The 17523-nt window shown below is 38.1% G+C and overlaps 1 protein-coding gene across 1 annotated transcript in view; it reads left to right on the forward strand.

Moving 5' to 3' along the window:
* The first annotated feature begins 3963 nt into the window (after positions 1 to 3963).
* WWOX (WW domain containing oxidoreductase) overlaps positions 3964 to 17523 on the forward strand; it is a 438054-nt gene continuing 424494 nt past the window's right edge. The window contains exons 1-4 of the mRNA XM_015874118.3: positions 3964 to 4145; positions 5529 to 5593; positions 6867 to 6924; positions 8335 to 8513. Coding sequence (XP_015729604.1) covers positions 4039 to 4145; positions 5529 to 5593; positions 6867 to 6924; positions 8335 to 8513 — 409 coding nt within the window. The 5' untranslated portion in view covers positions 3964 to 4038. The remainder of the gene's footprint in view (positions 4146 to 5528; positions 5594 to 6866; positions 6925 to 8334; positions 8514 to 17523) is intronic.

Raw genomic sequence — 17523 nt, forward strand, 5'->3', positions numbered from 1 at the left:
GGTTACTTAGTTATCCTGAGCTGCTGTGTTGAAAGAATTATAAGAACAATCTTTAGGAGAGAAAAGTTTTTCAAAGTAAAATGCTAAACTTCAATTAACAGCTGTCTAAGCTGTATGTACTGTCCATAGACTGCATCCACTGTTATAATGTGAGGAAGCTCATTAAAGATCAGACTAATCACGAGTGATAGCTCATTTTTCAGGAAGTGGAGTAGTAATTAATATTTATAAACATTTATAATTATTTTTCTGTCTTCTTTTCATTGTGCTTCATCTCTTTGATTTCTTCTGAGTAATTACATACAGATCATTTGAATACTTTAAAATCTCTCACTATGAAAACTCCATCTTTTAAAGTCCGTGGTCAAATATAACACTCATCTTCCTTTTAAAATATACTGGTAATTCCCCATCTCCCATTTCCAGTAATGCTGCACACACATACTCCAGCTTTCTTGTTTCAGTTAGGAGCTGGACTAATGAAAACTGAACCAGGTATTCTCCCATATTCTCCAGGTCTGACGATGTCTGTTTTTAACTTCAGATATGTAAGTAGCATCTCTGAACTCAAGGAGAGAGGTTGTAAAAACCAAGAGCGAATGAAAATATTTGCTGCATTGTGATATAAGAATTTTATAGATACAGAAACACTTATGACAAAGATTCCAACTTTGCAATTTCTACATTGGTCTTGTTGATAGCTTCCATATGCATTTTTCGGAAGGCTGTCAAAAAGAAGGCCTATTTGAATACCATTAACTATGAAATTATACTGAAAATGATGTTTTTATATGTAGGAAAAGAGGATAAAATTATTGGAATTCCTAAGAATTAACTTGTAAAAACTTAAGGACTTTGTAAGTTTAAACAGTTCTCAAAACTTGAAGGAAAGTTGAAAGTGACCCTCTCTGCATTTTGTGTAGAGCAGAGTTTACCTCTACCAAAGCAATAAATACTAATTCCTTCACTTGAAGGATGTGGTGCATTCGTACTGTGCAGCAACTCAAATATTCATTTATCATGTCCTAATGGATCATGCAGAACACAGCTTCAGTCTAATGCTGAGGTTAGAGAGGCATGAGTCATGGAGGTAGAATTTTTCTGAGAAGAACCAGCTGCAGCCTATGCAAACATGTTTTAGCAGCTGCTGAAAAACTATGATCCCAGAGCTGTTCAGAAATCTGTGATATTCCTAAATCATGGTCTCTAAAAAGCAAACATCCTCAATCAAAGGGAAGAATCAACATTTTGTTGAGTTATCTGGATGCTTTCGTGATATCATGATCACTTTTCTCTTGCCCAGATAACTCCCAGTGCCCTGATTGCTGTCAGATCTATCAGTACTCAGATCTTTGACAATTGCCACGATTCAGCAAAGAATGCGAGTCTGAAACTAACTTTAAAGTAATGTTAAGTTTTTGCTGTCTTAGGCTTGGTAACGTAGTTATTTGGCCAAATTTATGTGGAAGTTTATAGCAGAGAAACAAAACAGATACATTTGATTTTGATGGCTTAAAGTACAACTAACACAAAATGAGATTAAGATTCTAATTGACATTTATGCTACTGTGAAGTCAACAACCATTTCTAAATGCCTTCCTGTTTTATCCACATTCTGGCAGACTCTGGAATTAATCTTGGTCTGCGAGGCTTAGAATCATCGGAAGAATTAATATCCAGTATTTCTGCAGTTGATGGATGTGAATAACAATTTTGAGACACTGTTTGCTATAACTCTTAAAGCAATAAGAGAGGATTTTAAGTAGAATGGATTATTTTCCCTTGCCTGAATCTGAAATTGAAATACCTGGTTGTATTTCAGCATGTTTTGAAACAATTAAGTAAATGATGAGCCACCGAATTATAACAAGTTCCTTGGGCTGAACAAGCCCAAACAAACAGGGAGAAGAGTAATCTGTGGAAAAAGTATTATAACTATTGCAAATGTCTGTCAGTTCTGAAGCTTCAAAGAACAACTTGTGGGGTTTCTCAAATGCCTTTGTAGAAACAGCAAATAATATGATACCACAGTAGTCATATGGGCTAATATTACTCACGTAGTGCAGACTTCAAGAAAGTTTGTAAATATCCAGGCTGCTTTGCCAAACAAAGGATTAGCCTTCTCACACACAGCATAAATTTTGTTATAAGGAAGGCATCGGTGCAACCTAATGCACTATATGTATATTGAATAATGCACTTATCAGATCTGATTTTTCTTGATATTCAAGAGTACATTATATTCCCTTAGCACTGAAATACTGCAGTGATGCTGTTTACATTTAGGGCATAATGTTTACTTTATGCAACACAGTTGGGATGTCTCTCAGACCAATGATTTCAACATTCCCACAGAGCACAGCTCATGGAGTACTGGATACTGCACACTAAGAGGCTGCGATAGGAGAAAGCCCAACAACTAGCTCTGCCTACTATGCTAATTAATGCTGTTTTTGTATTTCGAATATTGACTTAATCTGTCTTTTTGAAACCTAGCATATCCCTCTACATTGTCACCTAAGAAATAGTGTGGAAGCTTCCTGGATCAGAAGTGAATGTGTCTTTGTTTTGGTTTTTTAATCCAAGTGAGTATGGTTACAGCCTGTTTTAATACCCCCAGTCATGACTACATGGGAGCTGTCCCTCGATGATGCATGTGTTTTTTATCCCTAGCAGAAGGGGATGATTTACTAGGTGTAATTTCTCAGAGGAACTTGCAGTGCAGTGGGAGCAGCAGGGCAGAAACAAGTTCAAGATACTTCTGTAGACAGATATGAATGCTGTTAGTAGGGGGGGGTGGGGGAGAACCATATAGGTCAGTGTCTCAAGTAGTGCATAAAAACGTTACCCATGGGAGTCAGAGCATTGATGCACGTTGGTGTGGCTGTACTGCCATCTGCTGCAACTTCCTGAGATTTCAGCCTCTCTTCGGCACTGTGGTTGTGTGAAACAGCTGCCAAAGCAGAAGTGGGAAGATGCTGTTAGGTTATTACATAAATAGATGCAAATATGACAGCACGTGAGCATAGGATCAGAAGCAGCTCAGTGTTTATACTGTGGTCAGCTGTCACAGCCACAAGCAGGGTGCTTTGCATTAGATGTGAGACGGCACCATAAGTGACTCTGAACTCATCAGCACGCAGTGCTCTGATCTTTGCAGATGAACCTCCACCAGAAGGGATGGTTTTGGTGGAGCAGCCTGTGTGAGGTGAGGCTGCTCCTCACAGGTAGGGGAGCAGGGCCAGGCCTTCCTGCTTCACAGAATCACAGAATGACCCGGGTTGGAAGGGACCTCAAGGATCATGTAGTTCCAACCCCCTGCCTGGCAGGGCCACCAAACATAGGCCTTTACTAGATCAGGTTGCCCAGGGCCCCGTCCAACCTGGTCTTGAACACCTCCAAGGACGGGGCATCCACAACCTCCCTGGGCAGCCTGTTCCAGGACCTAACCACTCTCCTAGTAAAGAACTTCCCCCTAACATCCAACTTAAATCTTCCCTCTTTTAACTTAAAACCATTTCCCCTAGTCCTGCTATTGTCAGCTCTTTCCAAGAGTTTACTCCCCTCCTGGGAGTAAGTTCCCTTCAGGTATTGAAAGGCTGCAATGAGGTCACCCCACAACCTTCTCTTCTCTAGGCTGAACAAACCCAACTCCCTCAGTCTATCCTCATAGGGGAGGTGCTCCAGCCCCCTGATCATCTTCGTGTCCCTCCTCTGGACCCTTTCCAAAATCTCCATGTATTTTTTGTACTGAGGGCTCCACACCTGGACACAGTACAACAGATGGGGCCTCACAAGAGCAGAGTAGAGAGGGACAATCACCTCCCTATCCCTGCTGACCACCCCTTCCTATCTGGAAACATTTCAGTTCACCCTACATCTCCCCCGCTGATCCGAACTACGTTTCCCGTGGTGCTTTCGGACCGCCCCACAGCACCATTGGCCGAACCGGACGGAAGGGGCGGTTCGGGGCCGGCCGCGGTCCGGAGGGCGGCAGCTGTGCTGTGTTGTTCGGTACCGTGCGGTGCATCCGTCCCAATGGCAGCGCTGAAGTACGCGGGGCTGGAGGACACGGACAGCGAGGAAGAGCTGCCGCCGGGCTGGGAAGAGCGCACCACCAAGGACGGCTGGGTTTACTACGCCAAGTAAGGCGGGTATGGGGGGGCCCAGCTTAGTTTTGCTCCTTGTAGGAGCAGGAAAGAAACGCGCGTGCTGTGAGTTGAACGCAATAAACGCGTTCCTCGGGATCTTCCGTGTACTACGGCTCAGGATGGAGGTTTGCATTTGGCACCGTCTGCTACGTCAGTGAAGCTTGCAGGGGTGCGCTGCTAACTTAGTGGGGTGTGCGATAATGACTTTTCTCCTCTTTGGTTGTTTCTGTAGCCGTGATGCTCTTACAGCCGTTCTGCTTCGAGCTTCAAGGGGTTACTCTTTTCCTCAGGGGGATAAGCACCGTGTGGGGTCGCTTTGCTGAGCTGACTTCATCCCCTGAGCTCGGGAGCCGTGCAGGTGCAGCAGTGGGGGACGTGGTTAGTGGGCGTGCATTGCTTTTGGGCTGGATCTTTTGCAACCTTAACGGTTCTGTCATTCAGATTCCCAAACTTAAATGGCTTTGAGTTTATCTGAAGCTTTGTTTATAAACGCTGAGGATTTGTAGGTGTTTGTTTGTTTGTCTTGGGTCCTGTAAGTTTATTTTGACGTCAGGAACTCTTTTGGAAAACAAATTGCTCTTGAGAGTGGCCAACCTACGGAGTAATAAAACGCTGTTTCTTGGAACGTGTGGTTGTTATGCAATTAATTCAGCCAGTTTGTTAGTGGTTGTGAAACTGAAGCAATGCCCTTTACATCGGTGGTGTGATGCATCTTTACGAGCTGAGGATGCTTCCCAGCATGTCTGAACATAGGTGTGATGAAGAAGTGTTGCAGTGCTGTTGCATTCAGTGCAAGCTCCACACCTGTGTTAGTTCTACAAACCCTGGCAATCTATTTTCATGCCTCGTTAACAACATGGACTTTAAACTGGAGTAGTAGGGATACTTTGGTTTAAGGCTTTTAAAGCACTTTATGATGATGAGTCAGTTCCATGCCAAGCTGGTTATTAAAGTTCGGTGGGCATGCGTTTGTTAAGCTATGTTAAGGTGGGGATGTATTCGAATCAGATCTCAGGATCTTATTTATGTCACCTGAAGCATGAGTGCTGCTGTGGGTCATACAGGCACTTACTGAATCTCAGACCACCTGCTGCGGTTTCTCTAATAGAAAATGCTGTGAACTGCATGGTTGCTGTAAGAAGGAAGCGTTGCATGTGTTGTGTGCATTTTGCTGCTTGCTAATGATGTAGTGATTTTTTTTTGTGTGTATCTATCAATAACGCTGTCAGTTTTTATTTTGGAGCACTTGAGCAGCTCTCAGCGGGGGCACTTTTAAGAATCATCCCATCCTGAGGCTGAATTCTACCAGAAAAAAGATTAATAGACAATTATTTTAAACTTACACTTTTTTTTTTTTTTTTTTTTTTTTCCCTACAGTCACCTGGAAGAAAAAACGCAGTGGGAACATCCTAAGTCTGGGAAGAGGAAACGTGTTGCAGGAGGTTTGTGTTAAGCTTTTGTAATGAAGTGGGAATGTTAAAGAAATCAGTTGAAGATTGTGCAGGAGCTATATTGATCTCTCAGCTAGACAAGCTTTCCCCTAACTGTTGAACTTTTGTGTCAGAGCAGAACATACCCTGTCTTGCAGAACTCTTCCAAAGCCATGGCATTTCTCAAAGGCCCTGGCTTCTTCCCAGAAGCTTCTGTGCAGTGTATTTAGGGATACCTCTGTGAAGTAGGGAACTGAAGCCAAAAAACCTCATGATGCCCTCTTTACTTTATCTGAGGTAGAATGTGGAGAAAATCAGACTTTGTATTCTTTGGTAGGACTTTTTAATAGGTTGACTGACTGGATATTGGAAGACAAAGATTAACTAAATGCTTTTTTAAACAAAGATATTGCAAACAAACCTTTTCATCTGAAGTGTTTTGTGTGAATGGATAAATGGTGCAGAATTCTAATGTTTTAAATACACTGATACTATATAGGTGATAATATAAAAATCACTGTTATGCCTTGTTTGGGTATCAAAAAAGGAGCGTGGCATAAAAGAACATACCAGGTGATACTGTTACTATACAGTTGAGGTTTTGTGTTTTATACTTTGCTTGTATCATTCTGTAAAAGAATTAAAGCCCTTAAGGAAAGTCTGTTGACAGTCCATATTTGTTATTTGGGCCTATAACTTAGATGTTCTCACTAGATTTTGAGCTGATACAGTTATAACTGGCTACTTCCACCTATGTTTACAAGTTTTGCGAATACTTCCTGTTCCATATGTATTTTCCAGCTTTGATTTAATATATCCCATACCTCCTTCCTTCAAGGTTCTGATCTTCCCACTTTAATGTTGCATGTAACTTTTCCTATATTTGCTTCAGTGTTTTGGCAATTTACTTCGTCAGGGTTAGGTAGGAAACAGTACAGTTTAGTGTACAAGTGTACAGACACTTGTATATGCATGTACCTGAAAGTATGCTAACATTTTGCTGCTTTGTGCTATAATGTATATAATGTAACCTGTATGAAGAATTACTTACTGTGCTGGTCATTTCAATTTTACCAGCTCGCTTTAGGATGTACTTGAGAGACAAACTGTGTGTGATCAAGGAAGCAGCTCTCTTTTCAGGTTCCAATGTTGAAGTGCAGCAGGTGGCTGCATTACATACAGAAATAACGTGAACAGTTGCCAACATCTATTTGAGAAATCAGAAGTTTCAAATCTGATTGTATTCATATGCTTGTACAGGGGTAATGTTTTATGTTTTTCCTAGGTCTGCCATATGGATGGGAGCAGGAGACTGATGAAAGTGGACAGGTCTATTTCGTGGAGTAAGTATTATAAAAATATGGAACATCGAGAAATAGAACAGCTGTTTTAGGCTGGGTAGCCTTTTTCAGTTATGATACGGTGACACTATCAGCTAGAAAGACTAAGATATTTATAAGTAAAACTTTTAAATCAGTGTGCAATTATTATGGATTTAGCAACCTCTGAATTTCCATTTGTGATTTACCGAGTTCTTCCACGTGTGCAGAAATACTAATGTGGGTGGCAGATTGAAGCGACAAATTGTCAGTGGATCTTCAGGCAATGTTTATGCAGGTGTATTCAATTTATTTAACTTCACTAATACACTCTATGTATGTAAGAGTGGCCTGGACTAGTGATTGAGCACCTGCTGATGGAGGTGGCTAGCCCAATAAGCACAGGTGCAAGCAATTCACCTGCCCTTCCCTGCTTATTTAAGGGCTAGCCTCCAAAGGGGGAAAGAAGTGTTCAGTGACAGGGTCCTCAGTTGGATGAGTCAGCTTTTTCCTGTACGTGATTAGTGATATTCGTTATGACACTTTGCATAGTGTGACAAAGAACTTACCAGAAGGCATTTCACTGCTTCCAAAGACCAGCAACATGTAACTTCTACTTGGGAACTTCATGACTTGGTATTGTTACAGTGTTTCTTTGAAGAGAAAAGATGGGAACAAAATTGCTGCACCTCTGACTTAGTGTAGTCGAAAGAACTGAAAGAAAAGTGAATGAGAATTAAGGTCGTATAGAACTTTAGAAGGCTGAGAAAGTTCACAGAGGCAGGAAAGGATTTCTGGGAACAGTTCCTTCCTGTGTATTTTCAGGAACAGGATCAAAAGGAATAGTTATCTATGAACTGAAATAGCAGAATTAAGAATATTTACAGGCCAAAATAGCATAGCCTCTTTATCCTGTTACTAAGGGCTGAAGACTGAAAGTTATTGCTCTTCCTGATAACTGTCTGAAGAAGGCTAACCTATGTTACAGGAAGGTGAATCTGATCAAATAATGCCATTACTATAGATGATATGAAGCTATTTGTTTTTAATTGTTTAAAGGAGAAGGAAAAACAAAGTACTGAGCTATATTTCTTGTCGGTATGTTGCTTCAAGGAAGTAGTACAAGTCCCTTTTGAAGAGCTCTGTAGTCTTCCCTAGTATAATGTGATTTTTTTCCTGTGACAAAATACTGTTTGTATGTGAGTGTCAAGTCCAGAATCAAATTGTATTGAATTTGTATACAGTTTCTCACGGACACTGTCACCATCAGAAAAATAGTTATTAAAATAATTAGTGTAATTTTAACAAAAAAGATCGATTTTGGGACATTTAAGTAATAGACTGGAGTAGTACAAAACAGTGGTTGACATACACTTAAAATTGTATGCAAGTACAGAGTGGTCAAAGTGGTGTAATTTTTCTGTTCTTTTACAGCCACATAAACAAAAGAACTACCTATCTGGATCCAAGATTGGCCTTTACAGTGGAAGATAATCCAGTAAAGCCACCTACTAGACAAAAATATGATGGAAACAGTACTGCGATGGAAATACTTCAGGGTCGTGACTTGAGTGGAAAAGTGGTTATAATCACAGGAGCAAATTCAGGACTAGGTAGGTTACTATTACAGATACAGTAAAATGTGTCAACCTTTATCTTACGGGCTAATTTGACATTATCAGTTTTTGTCTAAGTATCTATGTACTTGTGGTATTTGAATGTGCTTCACATCATATTCACCTAAAACCTCTAGATATGCTAAACTTTGTTTGGGCTTTTGTACTTTTTGTAATAAAAGTGCAGTTAATCTGGAGCTTAGAGGATAGCCACATGGATGACAAAGTTTTGAAACAACCGATTTTTTGGTCCAGTAAATATTGAAGTATTTTATGTCTTACAAATATATCAAATGTAACTGTTAAGGGGAAATGAATAGTTCCCTTTTTCATGACCTTGGTGGCAAGAATAAGGTTTGTAATGCTGCAAAGGAGTTCAGATAAAATATTGAGAAAGACTTTCTAATGGCAGCAAGTAAACTTGTGTAAAGGTTTTCTGCAGAGGCTGTGGAATCTTTATTTCTGAAGATACTTTCAGCTTGATGATGAACCTGTGGTTAGAATTCTATAGTGGTTGATTGCTTGAGGCAAATAGTAATGTGTGTTCTCTTAGTATTTTCTGGCTGGTTCATAAATCGTTTCAGATGTGCATTCTGTCTAAATATCCGTTAGATGATGCTATTTCTATAGTTCATGTGTATTTGAGAGCTTTTTATTTAGTTGCTTTGCTTTATTTTTATACTGAAGTTTCAGCTCTTGGGGCTGTTCTGAGGAGAGAGGATTCCTTCTCCAGTGTAACTTGCTAGGCTGTTTGAAGTTCCCTTTAGCAAAGAAGGAGCCACAAATACTGGAATCACCAGTGTGGGGTTGTGTCAAGTTTGAACGCTTTAGGTAAACTTAGGATCCATTTAAATCTTAGATAAAACTTTTTTCCCCACTTGCGGGGACTGTCTTTTTTCCATTGTCTTCATGGTGGGACCTTATGAATACTGAAAACACTTATGGAAACTGTCTTTTAGTTTCAAGTGGGGTCTTGACTGAAATACATCCAAGAACATTGGAAAAGCAGAGCGTTATCTGACAACATCCAGATGGAACATTTAAAGCTTTGTTTTAGCTAACAATTTATGCACATGTCTTATAGTCTTTGCTTGTTATAGTCCTGTAGATTAGTATTGCAGTTAGTGCAGCAAACATTGAACCTCCACCAAAAGTTTGTGTTTTTTCAGTAAGATTTATGCTCCATGTTTTTAGTATAGAATGTCTTGAAATTGTATCCAGCTGTAGAATTTGCTTTGTATACAACTGTGCAGTCTTAGAACACTTAAGGATTATGAGTGCTTCATCAGGAGAAGAGCTGCTGCTCAGACTTTCTGGTGGAAGGTTAATATGAGGTGTATGATGCTTTGGTCAAGGCTTTTTCATATGTTTCTCCCTAAGTTCATAATCTGGGGCGATCACAAGTAAGCAAGCTTTCTTCATGTCAGGTCTTGTTTTGCCTGTGGACTGTTGACTATAAGAACATGTTGTAAAATGTGATTAGCATCTGAAGTAACAATGATGTTATTTATTGGCTTTATTGATTAATCAGCTGCCTTGGTACCATGCACGTGATTTCTTTTTTCTTCTTATTCGGCCTTTTCTTTCTACTTAAAGTTAATCACGTAAGCATATTTACACAGATGTTTATGTTCAGCCCCATGAGTGTGTTTATGTTCATACACTCTTAAAGTTTACTAACACAGACTTACTATGAACTGTGTACACATTTAAGTTTTACCGCTTGTCAAACGCATAGCAAAGAGCTGAAGCATTAATGAAATAAACCTTAGGCGTGTACTTCTTTATGAAGCTAGTACATAGAGAGTACAGAACTATGAAGCTGATGTGGTAAATATATTTGATTAAGGTTGTGTTATGGGCTGTATAGCTTAATTCATGCATACTACGTTTAAGTTAGTATTGCTCTAGTTCTAGGCTTCTTGTTGGATGTTATTTACTGGTTGCTGTTGGAGCAAGGCTTAAGAAGAAAGCAGTTCTGAGGTTTATGCTTATGTACATTAAATGATAACAGCAGACTTAGTGTCTTAGTGGCAATGTGCATTCTGGCTTCTCAAATGTTACTTTGCCATTTATATTTCCTAGTTTGTCTGTAACATTGGGAGAGTGCTTCTACTCTATTCAGATTAGGTCAGAAAATATAGATCTTCATAGAATTCTATTTCCTTATACAAATTCAGAACTGTGAAGAATTCAGGTAGGCTATTCCAGAGAAGTGTGTGTAGAAACATTGTGGTGCTTTCTGAAATTCTTGATCAGATCTGTTCTTCCCACTTTAGTTTGTTTTAATGTTCAGCTTCTGGTATGCAGCCAGTTCTATTTATTCCTATTCATTACAAAACATGCATGTGGACTATATGAATATTTTTAGATTGCGTACCTACTTTCTTATCCTTGTCTTTAAAATTGCTAGAAAAGTGTTTGGAAAAAAATCTATGCTAGAAAATATAGAATTGTATAGATATTCCATTAAGTTTCACTAGCAACTTGAAGAAGGCCAGAGTTACTTTGTTCTTACAGTAAAAGCAGCTCAGAGGAGGGAGATCAAGAGTTATTAGTGAAACATTTCTTTTTTTTCTTTTTTAAGTTTTGGTAACCTTCTGCCAGTGTAGTAAAAGTGTTCTTTGGATTCCTGCTCCCCACCTCTTCTATTAAGCTAAATTGCATATAGCCTGAGCATCACTGTGGAAATGGGGATAACCTGGCTTGACGTGTTGTAAAGCTGGTGTAGTAAAACAAAGTAAGTCTCCAAATGTGAACAGGTTAAAGAGGTAGTAGTTCTCTGGCCTGCTTTTTGGACTGATAAAGTCATGCTTTCTGATTTTTTTTCACTAGAGGGCTCTGTTGCTCTTTGGAAATGTTGAACAAAAGAGACCTGGCGGTTTTTCCTGTTTTGGTAAATGCTTCTGAAATGTTGTTGTGAATGTATTCTTAATTATCAGAGGTATAATTAAATAAATAGATAATAATAAATTTAAGAAATATGCTAGGTGTTATCTAAGTTTTATTTTGTAGTATATGTGGCACTTTTGACTATAAGTAATCTATATAATTAAAGAACAATTGTTTTTAATGTCAGGGAAACAGCGTAGCAAATTTATTATTCTGAGTCTTATGGTATATATTGTAGTCTGGTTTTAAGATTCACACAGTGACATGACCTTGAAACTACATGTTCTATTTCCTGTACCAGGTAAAGTTGTGTTTAACCGATTATGACTGTTAAAATGAGCAGCAAATTGAAAGTACTGTGGCAGTATATTATGGACTGGCAAAATGTGTATTTTCTGTGCAAACAGGTTCCGCAAAGGACTTGGGAAATCCGTTTCCCAGATTTTTTTCATTATCACACCCAAACTGTAACTCAGACACAGTCAACTACCAGTGCAATACTTTGCATTTTGTGCTGTGTGAAAGTCAGAAGACATTTCTTAATTGCCTTTCTGAGGGGCGCAAGCACAAATTGTCTCCAGAAAATGTAAAACATTTTTGGCTTTGCTCAGTGTAACTTTGTCAAATACTGAACAAAATCCATGAACTTCAGTTATAATGTCACTTGTTATAATGTTTCTCTTGATGATACTTTATCAGAGATGGGATTTAAAAACAGAAAAAGCAAAACAACAAAAGTTGTCAGTTGCTGTTTTCATTAAATAGAATTCTCTCTCACCTGGTGCTTTTGTTGTTATGAAATGAAGAGGCCTTAGATAGGAGGAAAGTTATATAAAAGTGCTATTAATCAGTTCATAAAATGTGACTTGCTACTCCAATGAGTTTTCAGTCTCCAAATACTTATGGTGTGAGAAACTATCTTTATTTCTTCTATTTATTTTGGACAGAACTTCAACATTAACAGTTTTCATTGTACCTGTGCCAAAGCCTGGGAGATGTACTTATTATAAGCACCTGCTTTATAACTTGGGCTCTCTTGGATAACTGATCTCTCTGGTTTGTAAATAGTAAAAACAGAAGATTCTGTTTTATTCCTGTCCCATAGCTCTCTTCTTTCTGCTTTTGATTCTGATGGTGTATTACATTTTGTGTGGAAAGTTAAAATACAGTTAGCAGCTGCTTTTTCTTTTGTCCTCCTTTTTAAACTGGTTTAAGCTACGTCCATTTCATCCCTTTAAACAAATATAGTTAATTCTTCAGGATCCAATATCAACTATCAGGGGAAGAGAATTAGACCCGAAACTCATGTTTTAAGTTCAAATACCAGAACAGAATAGAGCCTATGAAGGTTTTGAAATGCACTGTAAATGTATTTATTGAGCTGTATTCCCAGTATCAAGTGTCATAACTAATTGCAGTGAGAGTTTGTATAATTACGCACACATCTCTGAGCACTGAAACTGTAGAAGGTAACATTTGGACAATGGGTAACTTGATCATTTACTTACATGTTACTGTGATGATAATATTAACTGATTACATCTTGTTCACCTGTGCTGGTGCCTTTGTGGTAAATATGGATTAAGTGGCCATGTAGTTTCTCATGTACCTTTCACAGTATTACCTGCCCTGAATTCAGAAACCGTCCTCATGCAGGCGCATTACACATGTGGTTAGTATTTGTTGCATTTCTCACATCAATTGAAGAGTACTTAATTCATCAATGGGTTTCTAAGCCACTATGTAGGGGGTGCGAAGCTAAACTTGTAGCGAAGATCACTGAATGTCTGTAGTGCATGGTGGAGAGCTTTTACCCAATGCATTCTGTTGGGAATGGAGAGAGATGAGTAGTGTTGATGCCGGAGAGCACCTTCACTTCTTAAGAAATGAAAAACTGCTCTGTCCAGGGAGAGTTTTGTGGAGGTGACAAATCTTTCTAGTTGCGCAACTTGCTGGGATTACTTGTATGGCATTTCACTGAGGCTGGCTTTTATCAGTCTCGTCAAACAAGGTAATATTTGCTGAATCCTGATTAGAGCAGTGAATGGTCTAATTTGACTCAAACTGAGGTCATAGAAAAAGAATAAAACATACCCTTACATATATCACTGTGGACTTATATCTTAATAGTATTAGTCTGAGTGTCTTAAGTATGTTCCTTGTCTCTTGCTGTAGTGCATGGTGTTTGGTGGTCTAAGCCTGCTGATGTCCGAATCTGTCAGGGAGAAATAGTTCAGCTCTATTTTTGATCTTTGTTCTTGAAAAATTGTTTCTCCATTGCTCTGTTTCAGTTTCACGTTATGGTTTCATGCATGGTTTTAGAATTCTTTTCCATGCTGTAGCACCTGAATTTTATCATCTTGAAAAAGCAGCCTGTTTTTGTTGGATATTTGTATTGGACAAAACAATTTCTAAGATAAAATACATCTGTCTGGCTTTGGTCTATAAGGTTATTTTTCTCAGTTCATGTGTTGACTTTGCTCAACGTTTTCTTAAGTATAAATCTCTTTTTTTGTGTCTCTTATAACAGCAAGGGGTTTAGTTCCTAGTAATTTCCTATTATTTGCATCATTTTTTTTCCTTCATGAGAACAGGAAAAAAAAGGGTGCAGTGTTGTGGAACAAACTTCTGGCAACACATCCTGAATGGTCTTTTCCTCAAACCCATGTATCATTTTTTTTTCTTTCTATTTAATGAAGAGTTTGATTCAAAGGCAAATTTATTTATTCGTGCAGATTAACAAAATGAAACCTGTTTTTATTAAGAAGGCTCTCTGTGCATGTGTTGTAGAGAGATGTGCAGAGAGAAGGAAAGAATAGAGGTTTTGCTGAGGAGGTAGATCTTGTGTTGTCAATTAACCAGCATAAGTTGTTGCACTCGATGAATTATTACAGCCTTTGCATGGTTGTATGTTTTCATGCTGGAAGTGTCTCACATGGGAGAACAGAAGTGGATGTTAGTTGTATTTGATTTCAGAGCTCATTGTGAGACAGACATATGTATATATATGTAATATTACGTTTAACTTTGAATTATTTTTCTTGGCTGAGTCCTAGCTATTCCTGAGTTTATTTTAATGGGATAGTTTTGTATTTACTGGGCTTCTGAAAGCACAAGAGAGTTATTCTTTGATGTATATTGTAGCTTTTCCTTCATGAACCTCAGCAGAAAAGCCTTGTTGGCCTGGGTGCAGCTGGGGTGTGTGTGCGCTTTGTCCTGGCGGAATCACTGGCTGATACGCAAGCTGCTGTGATCCACATGTGTAGACCAAACTCAGCATGGATTATCTTAAACCATAGAAGTATCTGTACTATAAAATATAAGCCTCTACAGAAGAGTTTTATTTTATTTTATTTTTTTTTTAACACATTTTAAAAACCCGAGCTTATTTACTAATAATTTAAAGGATGTCTTTTCAAAGAAATCCATTACTTTCTAGTGGGCATGAATTTTGTTGTACCAAAGTATTTGGGGAATACGAGTACAGTTATTATCTATCTGAGGCTACTTCTTGTGGGCATGACATGTTTTCTTTGAATTTTGTTTATTTATTACTGGTGTACATTATGTGGGTAATCAGTATGGAAAAGCATAGTTTAAGAAAGGGAAAGTGCCCGTGGGATGGACCTTCTAAGTCATTCTTTTGCTGAATGTTAATAACTGTCACATTAGTCTTGATGTGATTTGAACAATTAAGCTAATAAAAGCTATTTTTTTCGAGGTCTGAGTAATCTCTGAAGGGGCGTTATTTTTTATTTTTTATTTTTGTATGGCTTTAAATTATGGTGTGAGTTCCACAATTTATGGTCGGTCACAGTGATTAATTTTTTCATGAGTACCACTGCTCTAGTTTTACTCTGGCTTAATACTGTTATTGCTGTGTTTCACATAAGGCTGCTACTGTCCACTTGTTACCTACTGTAAATATTAAAAGGTCCTCTTGGACTTACATAATTTATTTTTCTTACTGAGTAAGCTGAAAATGGTGTCAGATGTTCATATTGCTTTTCATGCCCGTTTTGATGAATCTATTTGTTACTTCTGTAATGAGTGGCACACATGGTTGGTTAGCCAAGTTACTGAACTTCATCAACCTTGGCTGAAATTCACAATGCATGTGAAACTTGTTGTAACATGTAAGAAATTGCATCTGAACGAAAAGGTTCAATAATGATTACTTTTTGTAATAGAACCTTTTTAGTAAAGGATGGGATTGAACTGTATGCCTGTGCTTATATTTTCTAGAATCCATTTTACAGGAGAACAGGAGTCATCTTATGTGGTGCTCTTTTTCTTGTCCTTCTTGCCTTTTAACTTTCTTGGCCGTATCTGTGTGAGTGAACAGCAGTTGCAGTTCCGTGTTGATTGTATGTATTTAGATCATTTGCATGTACTCTGACTTAAGTGTGTATATATATTGCAATATATTGTATATTCAGAGATCCAGAAGACTTGAGAAGTTTTGATTATGTTCTTCTTCTGCCACTGGCAAGCATGAGAATTGTTTCTTGCTTCTGCTACAGACATTAAGGGTGCTACTTGGGATTTTGGGAAATGCATAATTAACCTTGTTTAACATTTATAGCAACGTATGGCTGCGGTAATTGATCAAAGTGTAGAGATTATGTCCATATCCATGTTCCAGTTCAGAATGGGAACTGTTTTGTTCTGTTTTGTGTTAAGAAGCGTACTTGAGAGCTAGTCTAGTTCTGTAGTAGATTGTATAGTTAAGGTATATTGAATAAAAATATAACTACTAGAAGTGAATAAAGTTTTTTTGTTTTTTGTTTTTTTTTTTTAAAGTTTTTTATTTCTTTAGGTCTAAATCCAGTTGCTGAGAGGTATAAATATTGTTGAATGATTGTTTTTAATGCCAAAAGTAAATTTGGATTATTTTCTACCTTAGAGAAATGTGTGGTGAAGAGCATGTAAAAATGCTTTTGACCTACATGACAGCACACTTTTAGCATCCTGAGTGAATGGAGATAATGAATTAATTGTATATATTTTTCAATTTAATCTGTGATCAAAGGAATATTGATTGGCTTTGTATCTGCTAAACACTTAGGAAAAACAAAGAGTTACGTGTCTGCAGAGTAAGGCAGAGCTATGCTTAGTAATGGTATATAATGTAATTTGGTGAATAAGTATCAGCAGACTCTTCACTCACAGAGTTATTTACCTGGGGAACTTGCAGATAAAGGAGGCTGAATTTCTGAAGCTGGAAGTACGCTTGCTGGTGTCTGGATCATTTCCAGTGCACTATTCAGTTTGATCCTTGCTAGCCATAGATAACTATAACGCTTTTTACCAGCTTCATAACAATGTCATAATGTATGACTTATGTCAGAAAAACAGTGGGTTTTCAGAAATGTCTGGTATGCTCATTCTCCTGGCAGCTCTTCCTATGTTAGACGTTAATCTTTTTATGCTTAGTCATTTTTAGATTTAACATTCCCTTGCCCAAACTAGCAAGGTCTAAAAGTTTTTGGTAGATGAACAAATCATGCGAGTTTAAAATTGGTTCGATCAGAAATCCTTCAGCTTCTGTATGGTTTGCTGGTGTTCAAGATAGGCAGATAGGCCATCAATGTGGTCATCTAAGCAGATATATCCCAGTTATGGTGGAGAGTATAATTGATATATTTTCATGCCCTACTTGAAGATGAGGTGAAGAGGACTTTAAATAGATTATTTATTTATTTTTGTACATGGCTTTAGACTACAGTTTAATGATCCTTGTTTTCCATTTTTCTTTCTTCTGTGTGGACGGTTTTTGTTAATACTTTTCTTGTTCTTCATCTTGTTTCAGAACTCCACTTTCTGCCTTACTTTCTATGTCAGAACCACATGATGGATCATTTGAGTTACATAACAGCTTCTCATCTCCCTCTTTTCTTTGTAGTTTAAAGCACACCCAACAGGTTTGCCAGTTTTGAACCTTGGGAGGTCTGACCCGCTATGAACTAGAAAAAGTAGAATTCTAAGGAAGTAATGCAGGACTTTAAATTTCCAAACCCCTGTGTCTCTTATCTTTCCCTTTTCTGGCCATCTCCTTTCATTTGTTTGCAACAGAACAAACAATGAACTGCATCTATCCTGTACTCAATTATTT

Source organism: Coturnix japonica, chromosome 6 (genome assembly GCF_054131305.1).
Source record: "Coturnix japonica strain WE chromosome 6, WE-NBRP24, whole genome shotgun sequence".
Lineage (NCBI taxonomy): Eukaryota > Metazoa > Chordata > Aves > Galliformes > Phasianidae > Coturnix > Coturnix japonica.